The 13,305-nt window shown below is 32.0% G+C and overlaps 2 protein-coding genes across 2 annotated transcripts; both read left to right on the top strand.

The window, feature by feature from the left end:
• The first annotated feature begins 9,649 nt into the window (after positions 1-9,649).
• Positions 9,650-11,058, top strand: LOC137928964 (structural maintenance of chromosomes protein 2-like). Its single transcript, XM_068771970.1, has 3 exons — positions 9,650-9,753; positions 10,132-10,259; positions 10,406-11,058. Exons 1-3 carry the CDS (start codon positions 9,650-9,652, stop codon positions 11,056-11,058), a joined length of 885 nt encoding a protein of 294 aa, XP_068628071.1.
• Positions 11,059-11,643: 585 nt separating this feature from the next.
• On the top strand, positions 11,644-12,624 carry Rpi (Ribose-5-phosphate isomerase). The gene has a single exon (XM_068771780.1). The coding sequence runs from the start codon at positions 11,754-11,756 to the stop codon at positions 12,534-12,536; it is 783 nt and encodes a 260-aa protein (XP_068627881.1). The 5' UTR covers positions 11,644-11,753; the 3' UTR covers positions 12,537-12,624.
• Positions 12,625-13,305: the final 681 nt, after the last annotated feature.

The following is a 13,305-nucleotide window of genomic DNA, read 5'->3' on the forward strand; positions in this document are numbered from 1 at the left end:
AGACCTAATCTGTCCTTACTACAGCGAGATGTATTTGTAATGTCTTCGATATAAAAGCTGTCCTAATAATCCCTTCCTAAAAGCAAACCCATGTAGTACAGTCCTTGAGGGGATTACAGTGACCACATCCCAAGGGTCAACTGAAAGGTTTGACCATATTACGAGTATTTGTAATTTAAATAATGCTTTCGAACCAAACAAATAAGTAACGCCACATAAATTTCAAACCAGCTACAGAAATGAGTTTTGTATAAATTGCTCTTTGTCGAAAACACCGGCTTTGAACAAAATTCATTCATTGTCCTAGTCCAATTTTCTATATGACTCAAACTTAACTTTCCTTTTTATATTTCATAATTCTAATTTAATAAATATTTTTTTAAAGAAAAAGTTAATTTTGTATGCTTCTGAAACTGACCCCTCTTTAGAGTTTTACGCTCTTTTGCAGGTGAACACTTCAATAAGAATTAGTGTCACTTTTTCTCACAACAAAAGAAAAGTACAGGAATTACACGCACGAAACTCTTCTCTGTTAACTCGAAAATCGTAAGCACAGTGACACAGATCACTTTGTGTCTAGTATTATTATACATATGTCGTATCAGATGTATGAGTACGTTGTATTTTTATGGCATAAAAATACTATCTTGTCATTTGATAACTTATTATGTTTCTATAGGAGATCGATTCAGAAATGAGATCCGTAGAGGAATGAAAGTAAAAGACGACCACGTTAAGTTATTCCGAAGGTGCTCCACAGGTAACTTGATCATGACAAACATATTATGTTTTTGATGTTCATACCTCAAATAAAATAAATAAATAATGCCTTTACTGTATTAAGAATTATATAACGTTTAATGTGAATGTTTTCCAGAATGACGTAAATTCACATTTACATCATGTGTATAATAAATCATCATCATTATTTCAAACTTAAGACGTCCACTACTAGACATAGCCAATCCTATAACATAGTAGTATAATATAGTGGAGAACCTTAACGATTTTTTATAGGACTGGTCGAAAGCTGCCAGTATTCGGCGTCAACCGACGATCTTAAAAAAGTCGCCTGCCAACCTTATGGATAGTCCTACGCTGCGCTAACCGATCTGTAGTCTCCTCTTTAGAACCTTAAGAGTCCAGCGACCTTTCGTCATAGGACAAAAGGTCTAAGTGCATAGGCACTATGTGCCCTGCTTACTGTCACTTCGTCAATCCGTAAAGTTAATTTAGCTACTTGCGTTCGTCTACTAATTAGGCCATTATGCATATTTTTAATAAAATGAAATAAACCATCACAATTACAGACATGTATTGCAAACTTTTAATAACTTTCTCATAAATCATTGCAGTTGAAATCAAAGTTTTAATCCTGAATAGCAACAGCACGTGCGTGGCGCTCTACAAGCGAATATATGTCCAGGGTATTTAGGTGGGACAGGATACGGCATTTGAATAGCCCTACGTTAGTTATTCAGCGCGTGACTCGCCGGGCGGGCGGCCACCCGCTCCTCGTAAATCAAACTAGCCATTCGCTGTTCGCTTATGCATTATACAATTTTATTTGTGCGAGTCCGCTGAATAGGTAATAAACTATAGCAGGTGAAACGTTGTGCCGAATGCCCGGAGAATTTGAATCGTACGCAAACACTTGTTTACCAGACAGTGATTTACAGTGCGTTTCTGACCGGAACATGTTCGCGTGGGTAATATTTACATATTTTTTTTATTTGGCATTACAAATATTATACAGGTTGGTTAGTTGTAGATGAAAACGCTTTAAATGGGTCAATGTATAGAATATTTAACGTCAATTAGTGTATTGTATACTCTTTACTATTCAATAATTACAGTTCGTAATGATTATAGGGTAAGAAAGATAGTTTTTTAGTTTTGGATAACTACATGTAATTGTTAATTATTATTTCTAATTCGCAGGCTTTGTACTAACAGAAGTTATTGGCTTATCGCATTGCAAAAAAAAATAACTTAATATAAAATATTACAGAGTGAAAACTTAAAGCGGGGCGATTGAAATTATGTTGAAGCTTTGAGGTTAAAAATGAGCTATAAATTTACCATGTATCATCATGCTGCATATTGTATACTTATTGGAGTCTTGGTAAAAAAGCAAATGGTAAATGTACACTATATTTGTTGTTCCAGTAGCGTTCGTTGTAACTTTATTAACTTTAAAGCTTTTACTTCTATAACCAAAAACCATGTAATAAAAATTGTTAACAATATTTCTGTAAAATGATTAAACGAAAAGGTTCAATTTTAACGAATATTAATTTTTTAATATTGCTAACACAGCAGTAAATACTGCATTTTATTCATATCTCTTGTAATACAGTCAAGCTTTGTTTGGACTTTATACCCTTTGCTATTAGTAGTTAGTTTTCCAGAGGTCTCTTCATCTCGCGGCGCGACGGAGCGGAAAATTCACTCTAACCCTCGTTCCACACGTGGCTGCCTGCATCTCAGACTTGTCTGGCAAGAACCTACTACCAGTTATTTTAATTGCTATAAATGTGACGATTATTATGTCGCTCTCCTTTAAAAAAATACTCCACCGTAGTCAAGAGATTGCTCTTATTATTACCTGTGTTGAATTATTTCCCACTCAGAATATAATTACTAAATACTTTAAGTTTATGTGATTTTGAGCCTTTACAGACCTCACGACTGTAGTTCTCATACATATATACAGGGTGATAAATCATAGCTGTATAATCTTTAAAGGGATGAATTTATAGCTCATTTGTTACAAAAAAAAATTAAAGTTTTTACATCTATTTCTAATAAACTCGTGTATAAGCAATCACTCTGATATACATATGTTACATTAATTTCTTTTTAATGCGACAGACCAATAACTTCTGGCAATTAGTATGAAAGGACAGATAATAAATAAAAATTAATTTTAATATATAGTAACCAGAATTATTACATCGTTTTTCTTCGCTATATCACCATTACGTTATTTATAATATCTGAAATATATTTTTGTATAAAGTGTACAATACATTAATTGACAGCTAATGAGCTATACATTAGCCCCTTTTAAACTTTTACACCTGTAGGTGATTGAATATAACCAATCATTCTGTATAGAGGGATGTTTAACATCGTCATCATCATCGTCGTATTAGCTAATAGACCCCCACTGCAAGGCATAGGGCAGACGCCAAGGATCGCCACGATGAGAAATATTTATAATTTGATATGAAAGAACGAATACAGAATTCATCAATTTCAAACACAATGTCCAATTAACGTGAAACAGAAAAATTGGCAACAACTCCCGATTGTAATGATCTTCTTGTTATAATTGTCATTATCAATAAGGCCATTGATTAATTAAAAACAATGCGGACTGCTGATCCGCGTTCAGTTTAATGAAATGGGATGTGAAATGATCATAATTACGGCAAACGTTTTTACTGTATTGTTGGCAACCCTCGTCGACGGAATCACCTGGCATTACAGTTGCGAAATATTTTCAACAAATGGGACCATTTGCTTCAGTAACCAGAATAACATCATTCGAAATTACACATTTTCGAAAGTTTCATTAATTCTTTATTTTTTTATTAAGAATGTATCCAGTTTCATTTACAATTTTAGAATAAAATACATAATGTTAACTTTCATGTATATTATTTGACCGACAGCGCAATACCGGTGGAATCTTTGGGGTGTCTTTATTTGACAGAGGGCATTTATCGGCTGATATGATGATAATGTTTTTGACTAATCAGAAAAGTACTTTTTTATGTTTCACGTTAAAAAATGTTAACCTTTATGTAATATCCTTCTGTTATTTGTATAAAAACAGAAAAATGTATACGTTTATTTTTTATAGAAAATATTGCGCATTGCCGACTCCTTAGGACATACTTTCCACTTTATTCTTTCACAAAAGTTTTAGAAGTTGTTCAACAGATGTTCTGCGTGACTTTTATGTTCAACACTTGTGTAATAACCATACATAATTCTTAACATTCGTTAACGTATTTCATGATAAAATATATATTGGTCTTATTTATTTACATTTTCTGAATGTGTTTATAATTATTAATTATATTATTTGTATATAAATGGTATTATTGATGACAATAAAAAAGTTAGGTAAAAGGTCCCGTTTGCAAGTGGTAACAAATTAATTTTAACTTTATTTTTAAAGTTACGGAATTTTTATTACTCCCTAGTACTACCAATAATAACAATATTAAAAAGGAATGTATTTCAGATTGAAGATTAATTAAATTACGATGAAGAATGCAATCATTTTTAATCGTTTTAACTATTTAGTACTTTATTTCATAATCCTTATACGATGTGATATGAATATCGCACACATGTTTTTTTTTCTCAAAGAAGTGGTAAACTAACTCCATTTCGTTTAAGTTTTTTTATTCATTTAATGTTAATGTGTTAAAATGACTAATATAATACAAACTAACTTATGATAATGATTACCACGAAATACTGCGTATAAACAAATGTGTTGCAATTATGAAAAAATAATACGAATGATTACAAATAATAAATTACATCATAAATAATTTCTCATGTCTAGAACAACCATCGATTAATTATTATATGCTTACATTGGTATGTGTTTAATAACAATAAAAAGAATCCTCCTGGTTAAGTGGGGGCGGTCTATGTACAGTAGAAAACGTGCTACGGCAATAACGTCGGTAATGTATTACAGGTTCAGCATGTTTAATATCTTGAAGATATGTTTAGAACGGCTCATCTGTATGATTCACATATGTGATTAGTTTACAAGCAAAGAAGTGTACATACTTCCATACACATTTTATAATTTTAACTCATCTTATTGAAATTGAGGATACCAGAGTAATACAATAGCTAGAGCTTGGAAGAGAGTGATTTAAAAAGATTATAATTAAATGCACTGCAAGAATTTAAAAAGAAACTTCGAAAAACTCTCTCGTGTAATGGAAATCGTGCCCCACAGCCCCTGGGGCATCGCGGATTCCCAACACAAAAGACTCAACAAAAAGGTTCTGCCGTCACATGAACATTGTAAAACTCGCCCTCTTACTCACTTTTGCTCTAAACAAACAAATTCCATCTTTAAGTCCTCTGATTAAGTTGCATTTTAGACTAATATAAATTGTTTTCTAACAGTTTTTTTCCAATCCGATAATGCGACCTTAGCGTCGGGATCATGGTTTACTACAAATTGTATTAGAGTAGTAGATTTAACTATTTACGTTGTGTCCGAGCCAGGTACGGGGGTCACCTTTGCAACCACCAGAGAACGTTAAAAGTATATGTATGATAACATATAGTTGTTTTTATACCGTGATCTAACCGCTCCATAAAGTGTGAAACTACATAATAATAATATTTACAAACATATAACATATAAACGATTCAAAAGTTCATGTAAATACCAACTTAAAAACAATATTTCGAAATTGTGTGAATTCGTTTTTATAAAAACTATTTAGATTCACGAAAAATTATATGTGATTTTTAGATACAGCTTTCAAGATAATATAAGTTTAAATAGCGAAATTTAAATCAGAAAAAACATTAAAATTAAAAACAATAGCTATTGTGTTTTGCAATATGAATTAAAACCATTTTATTTTAGTAATAACACTAATAACAAAATATCAATTTAATTTTTAAACTTTTGTTAACAAAACTGTAGTTCTATTTATTTAAAATTTAAAGAAAACTTTACTCAGTTTTCCAGTTCGTTTATAGGAAAAATTACAGCACGAAAATTACGCAGCAATTTACTTTGCTCGGCAAAATTACGAAACAATACACGCGGAGTGAACCGTATTACCCTTTGTCGATTGCGGTCCAGACAAGAGAAATACGTAAACCGATACGCGATATATGGGCGGCATTATGTAGTGCGGAGCGTAATTGAGTTATCCTCCGAGTTAATCTGAATGAGTAGTTATATGGGTGAGTAGATGGTGATTATATTACCTCGGATACATCACTTATATCTAGAATGCAACCCTCGCGCTCTAGGGAGGTTTTGCTTCGGAGGAGTCGATTATCTCTAGACGTTTCGCATTCCAGAGATATCGCTATGATCTCGATTCCACTATGCCGGCAAGTATTAAATATCTAGCCAGATGCATTCATCCATTTTGCTTTATGATACTTTATTATTATTAGTAAAACTCACTAGTCATTCCATTAAATTTTTCGAAAATTTATTTCATAAATATTATTGTCTCCTAATATTTTTTGGGACCCTAACCAGTCACTATTATATCTAAAACACAATACTTTTATTTTATTTATGATTACTTACATTATATCGTAGTGATAACAGTAGATTAAGAACTAACAATAACATCGAGGTTTATTTTCTTTTACCTTTTAACCAGGGCGTTACATTTACCTAAAATTGTGAGCTAATTATTTTTACGAGAGGATTAATTCAGTACTCTTGTAGCTAAACCAATCCGAACTCCTCTACCAGCGACTTTTTAATTGTAATTTTCCTGCACTCGATAATTTAAATAAAGTGCATGTTTGACAAAAAGTAGTACGTATAAATTTAAAAGTAACACGTATAAATTTTATACATTTTAATAATAAAGACATATTTTTTTATTTGCTTTTATCGAAGTAAATATTGTATATAGAATTTTTAAATAAACAAACTTAAATGAAAATATACCCTTGGGCTAGTAAAATAAAACGTATAATTAAGAAAGTAGCTTTATTTTATTTTTTTCATTTTATTAATACACGTCCTTATTTGACACATTAGATATATATCAAAAGCTTATTTATTTAAAGGCTTATTTATTTATTTAGAAGCCGTCATTGGTCTGGCCCTCACGGTGTTGCTACGCAAAATATCCGGCCAACTTAGAGTAGTGCTGTAATGTGATCTTTGGTGTTTCATTAGATGATAAAGGATATACGTGGCAGTGTCTGTCACTTTTTTGAGCTAGCTTTTATTTAATTGTTAATTACTGAGAAAATAGTTCAGAAACCAGTACATTATGCGTATAGTCTGATGATGTTACTAGTGTTGTTGATACGAGGCAGAGCACAATACGTTATTATCTCACTCAAATCCCTGTATCAAATCTTGAAAATCGCATGGTATTGTTGTCTTTTGTGTTCAGGTTCGCATTCGTTTTCCATCGCACACCATTATTCACATTAAGTGGACAGATCTCGGGTCAGATCCAGGCACAAGAAAAGCACAAAAAGTGCCCGCTTTATCCGACCATGATAAATCTACTTCAAATCCGAGAATAGCGTCTTTTATGAAGGAAATTGAAATAAACCGACCGTGCGGATAACGGCTAAGTAAGAAGATCGGGCTCCTTTTAGAATATATCGGCGAATCACATTCATCGCGGCATTTTAATGGTTTATCTTCATGTTAATTGGATATCGTAAACATTTGTATTACATTACAGAAAGAAAGCACAATGACAGTTTAAAATGTTATTTTTGTAAAATATAGTATTAATATATTTCGTATTGTTAATAAAAATTCCATTTTCCCTTTTTTCAGAGCAACATAGATTTACGTCCCTACTTTTAGTGGCGGAACAGAAATCGAGCGTGAAATGGTTACCACACGAAGCAGTTGTCTCGTGAACAAACGAAATAGCAGATCGCCGGGCGGCGTTTGGCGGAAAATTGGCTAGCGTTACTGAATATAGTACGCTCGTAACTTTAGATAGGTCTGCCTTTATTACTGGGCAGAGTGAAATAGTAAAGGTCATGATATGTATGTTTGTTTTTCTTGCGACGACGCTGATGTCATAGTGAACATTTTTACTAGCGTAGGTACTTGGATCATGTGGCACGTGCATCATTGCAATACTGTAGAAACTATAATTAAATATTTTCACAAATCGGACAGAATGGTAAAAATCGTTTCGAGAGATCCATTTTATCTCAGACGTTACGTTATTTATCAATAATTTTTAAAATGGGCGATTAAAATTGAACCCTGCAAGCCTTTTCGGTTTTAAATTTATGTTATATACATAATGTAAGAGGTTCTAAAGAGATCAAATCGAGTAGACAAAAAATAACAACATTTTTTACGATATCCCAAAACGTTAGACACACAGTAATTACCGTGTTTATTAGGTGGACCGACGACATAGTCATAGTGGCGGGAATTAGTTGGATAGGGGCAGCGATAGACTGGTTTACGTGGCGATCTCTGAGCAATCTCTGACCAAACGATCTTATGCCTAGCAATGTGAATATATCGATTAACATGATGGTGATGATCATTTTGATGAATATTTAAGTATCGCCATGCAAAAAATAAATACACTTTTTCATCTTTTCTTATTATTGTCCATATAAGATCGTTTACAGTGACCACTTGTGTACATCATAACAAAAATCCAACCTGATAGAAACAAGAATCAGATTGAGCTCCCCTATAATGACATCCTTCAACTTAAAACTACTAGGGTTCCAACACACCTAGATCCGAAAAAAACCTACAACAAACTCAGCTTGCTTTGTTTTTTTTTTTATATAACACAAAATTTTACCCACTCATGTGAGCTTAATTCGATCTGTTTATGGTAATAATAATTATAAATAATTATACCCACTATCATTAAAATCGTATTAAAACTGATTATGGTATTCAGTACTATAGAAAAAATGCGAAAAAGAGCTAAAATAAGAAAAACATTAATCGAAATGTCTCCTCATTTTCTGTCGCCATTTTATGGGTATATCAATTGACGCTTTTATGCAGCCTTTAAATAAACTGTCGTATGTTTTTTTTCTCGTTCTACCCTACTATGGTAAAGCAGGGACTATTTGTACCATTAATAATTTTTCACTGAATGTTATTATTGTCGTGCTCATCTCTCTCTCATCCTTCTTAATATTTTACATTCCCTTTCATACCTTCGGACATCGCCTCACTTCCATCGACTTATCTGCAGGATCCTATATTAATATTTTCTCTTAATGTTGTTTGCTTATTTTTGCTTTTTACATTTATTTGTAAATCGACTTTTAAAATTATCACAGTTTATTATTTTACCATTTTTGTTCTGTTTAAATTATTTCTATTATCCTTCAATTCAATCTTACATTTCTACACACTTTCCTTCGTCAGACCTTCCTACGGAACTCTGCGAAGGTCTGACTTTCCTTATTATTCCTTAGTCAGGTAATGGTTCCCTCCTTTTTATAGCTTTTATGTGTAGGTGCCAGCCACAAGTAACTAAACAATACATAGATAAAAGCAGGGAGTTCCCAGTGCGGTATCTGCTTCTGTCACCAAGTACACACACGTGCGCAAACCTTTTTCTATTACATTAAATTTTTTCATACAAATTATTTATGTCAAATATAACTAACGCATGACCTTTTTGATAATTTTAGTCAGATATGAATTCCATGGCAAGAACGAATTTAGATGTATAATATTTAACGAAGTTTTGATAAGATTTAAGGGGAAGGTTTAGTTAGGTTGGATGTGTTTTTTTTTATTTATACAACCTCATTTTATAAGTCATCTTACACGTAATTGTCAGAGTGACAGTCTTTCGACATTATTGTAATAAAAGTTCGCATTTAATGTTATAAATTTCTGCAGAGTATCGAAATATAAATTAATTGTAAAATGTCGGGTGAACAAAATTGTTTAATCACAAAGATAAATGATGAAAACATCGATAATGAAATAATGAGACGGTCACTGTCTTCCATTACTAAAGAGCTTAAAAGGTAAATATTGTCTAAAAATATTAAATGTTCAGAAAATCGATGAAATAAATTGTATTGTTCATAAGGGAGTCGGTCGACCCAATATATATTTAAAAGTTTATGACAGTTTCTGTGATAGCGGCAAACAATAGTGCGACAAACGATATTTGATATTTATTAGAAATATATCTCCTAAAAAATTTCAAGAATATGTTTACAATAAACCTCCCCTCATGTAAAGAAACAAGCATGACCCTTTTCCAATGAAATCCATTACTAATCTACATCTTGTAACGATCGGTAACTTTTATTATCTTTAAATGACGCACCAAATTTTTTATTGAATATGCGGACAGATATCTGTCCAAATTAGCTTCAACTCAAAAGTATATTTCTCAGGTTTCAATTTTCTTATGATTCACGTCCAGAAAATGATTTATTTGAAGTCATCAAAAAGTTTAAAGCAAGCCTAAAATCTAAAAATAACAAAATTGAAAAACTGAATGAATCGATTAAAACAGCGTGCAGTAAGTAAAAATTAAATTTATTTTTATTTGCGCAAGTGAGTGTTAGAAACTGATACTAATGCACCATACATTTATACAATTTTATGTATATGTGTGTGCATTAATATACTTAAGTTGTAGTCAAACATTTTATTTAATTTTTTCAGTTGTGGCAAAAACTATTATATCAGCAAAAGATAAAGAATCTGAAAGAATGAGGATTCTTTTAGCAGATATGGAAAATAACTCTGCTAGGATTATTCAAGACAACATAAAATTTCAAAATATTATCAATGAACTTACGAAAGAAAACCTAAAACTTAGTAAGAAAATTCAAAATCTGCATAACTGGATTGATCTAGGTTATGAAACATTACAGAATATACAGAGCAAACCCTTTAAAGATTTAAATTCATTTTCCAAGTTTAAAATGATAATCTTTTACTGTGGTCAATATTATGCCGATTATCATAATGAAAATCAACGTTGTAAACAATTGGAACAGAAAACACGGTTTTGCTGTCAAAAAATTAATATGTTAGAACATTATCTTCGTAACTTATCTAAAGACCTCGACAATCTTCGTTGCAAACATATGAAATTGCACCGCCAAGAAGATACTGCAAAAGATACCATAATAAATATTCCTGCTGTTTGTTCCACGGATCCGATTGAAAACTTACCGTCCGCAAAGCTTCAATTACTACAATTCGACCTATCGTCGCATTTATCTTTAGTCAAAAAAATGCTCACTGATCAAGATGCATTGATTCAAAGTTTAAGTCAATTGTCTAACGAATTCAATCTGGTAAAATTGTAATATTAATACGTATTTATTGGTTAGAATAGCCGTACTGTAACTAAAAAGTATTTTCAAACAGTACTTCTGAAATTCTGTAACATTTTTGTGTCGCACACCCAACTAACGGTTTATAGTTCAGGTACATTTAAGTCTAATTACATTTATTTTTTAATATAAACAAACGTAAAATATTTTAATTTACTTCTAAATTGTACCAAATATTTTCCATCGGTTTTTCCTCGCTTATAATGCCCCTTAACTGAACGGTTTACACAATATAAGCGTCGGCGGTAGTAATTAAAACCTCTGTGTTTTTGAGTTCTTTCAACAGGAATAGCCTGTATCTTAACGTACAATTTTTAAAGAAATAATTATTTATTTATAAATAGCATGAATATTCGCCACTTGAAAAGTAAGACATGAAATCAATTAAAAATTCATTATGTTTCATAGTGATAAAATCCAAAAGTGCTAATTAATTTTAAGAACTTGTTTCGAATAATGAGTTGTTTTGAATTAGTAATAAAATATTATTTAATTTCATTAATAACTGTTTGCTACTCTATCAGTATAACGGAAAGCTTACTTGTTTCCCTTCTTTATCTGTGCAATAACCTACAAAGATAAATAAAAGCTACAAATATACAGCATAGCCAAATGCACATACCGCCCGTAAAATTTTAATTTAAGAAATCTATAAATAAACTTAATGTATGTTGTGCAGGTATAGAATAGTTGGAGCTTTAAGACGGAACATCCTCGACGTTACTTTCTGTACTAAGATAAGAAAGATGTCGTTAGAAAAAGCAAAACAAGTGGCTGCGTATCGCGCAGTAGACGAATTTGTAAAGTGCGACTGTATTTTCGGCGTAGGTAGTGGGTCAACAGTGGTATATGCAGTGCAGAGGCTTGCAGAAAGAGTGGAACTTGAAAACCTTAAAGTTATTTGTATACCAACATCATTCCAAGCTAAACAACTGATAATAAAACATAACCTTACACTGGGAGAACTCGACACAAATCCCATCATAGACGTTACAATCGATGGCGCCGATGAAGTTGACTCTAACATGACATTAATTAAGGGTGGAGGGGGATGTCTGTTACAAGAAAAAATTGTTGCTTCCTGTTCAAAAAAACTTATTGTTATTGCTGATTACACCAAAGATTCTCAAAAGCTTGGTGACAGATATAAAAAAGGAATACCTATTGAAGTTATCCCAATGGCTTATGTACCCATCAAAAATAAAATAATTACAATGTATGGAGGAGAAATTAAGTTAAGAAATGCTGTTGCCAAAGCTGGACCAGTAGTTACAGATAATGGCAATTTTGTTTTAGACTGGATATTCACAAATCAAGATTTAGACTGGGATGAAGTTAACACATCTATAAAAAATATTCCAGGAGTTGTGGAAATTGGCCTTTTTGTGAAAATGTGCTCTAAAGCCTATTTTGGTCAACCAGAGGGCAATGTGGTTGAAAGATCTGCTTAGAATAAATGTTCCTGTTAAATATGTAAATCTCAATCTTTTATACAAGGTATTCTTTTAATAAAGGTTTTTAACAACACTGACTCTAATTTTATTTATTATTAAATATAAGATTTTAAATTAAATTAAAAGAAGTTGTCTCATCAGTCCTATATATTCATTAATCAAAGTATTCCCTCTATTCCAGTTTATAGGTCAAAATAGAATAAAGAATCAATCAAGTATTATTGCTCACAGGTAGCAATATGGCCCAGTGGTTTCTAAACATACTGACTGCATTCTGCTTTAGTTCTATCGCTATCATAAGATATATAAGGTAAATATGATATTATTGTATTAAATAAATTGTTTTTTTTTTCTGGACTCACTGCTGTACAAAATTCAGTAGCAGTTTCTGCAAGACTGAGATGACAGGGTGCAGCAGGCACCTAGCTTAAGACCTTAAGCACACAAAGCTCAATGGAACCTTGGCTGCAGTTGCTATTAACTAATACAATACTAGATGTAGATGCTGCTCATGGACCATACACTAAAAGGCCTTTAAAAAGCATCAGCGCATGTTCCATGTGAGTGATTAGGCAACAGACCCAAAAGAGGACTTTGGCTTGGACTGTCTCTTTCTGATAATATCTGCTTAGCACTCCAAAACAAAGATGCTTTAGAAAGCCAAACCTTAGTCAGTTGCTATTGCCTGGCTAATAAAAAAAAGAAATTGTATGCTTAACTTGGTACAATGGTTAAGGAGGATTAGGATTAGTTAATGAGAATATGA

The sequence above is a fragment of the Battus philenor genome, unplaced genomic scaffold, assembly GCF_028537555.1.
Source record: "Battus philenor isolate CCGP_79_NKW_IND1 unplaced genomic scaffold, ilBatPhil1.0.hap1 SCAF_4, whole genome shotgun sequence".
NCBI lineage: Eukaryota > Metazoa > Arthropoda > Insecta > Lepidoptera > Papilionidae > Battus > Battus philenor.

Coding starts and splice junctions, on each gene's coding strand:
- LOC137928964 (XM_068771970.1), top strand. CDS start 9,650: ATGTCGGGTGAACAAAATTGTTTAATCACAAAGATAAATGATGAAAAC. Junction 9,754..10,131: donor ATTACTAAAGAGCTTAAAAG/GTAAATATTGTC, acceptor TATATTTCTCAG/GTTTCAATTTTCTTATGATT. Junction 10,260..10,405: donor ATCGATTAAAACAGCGTGCA/GTAAGTAAAAAT, acceptor TAATTTTTTCAG/TTGTGGCAAAAACTATTATA.
- Rpi (XM_068771780.1), top strand. CDS start 11,754: ATGTTGTGCAGGTATAGAATAGTTGGAGCTTTAAGACGGAACATCCTC.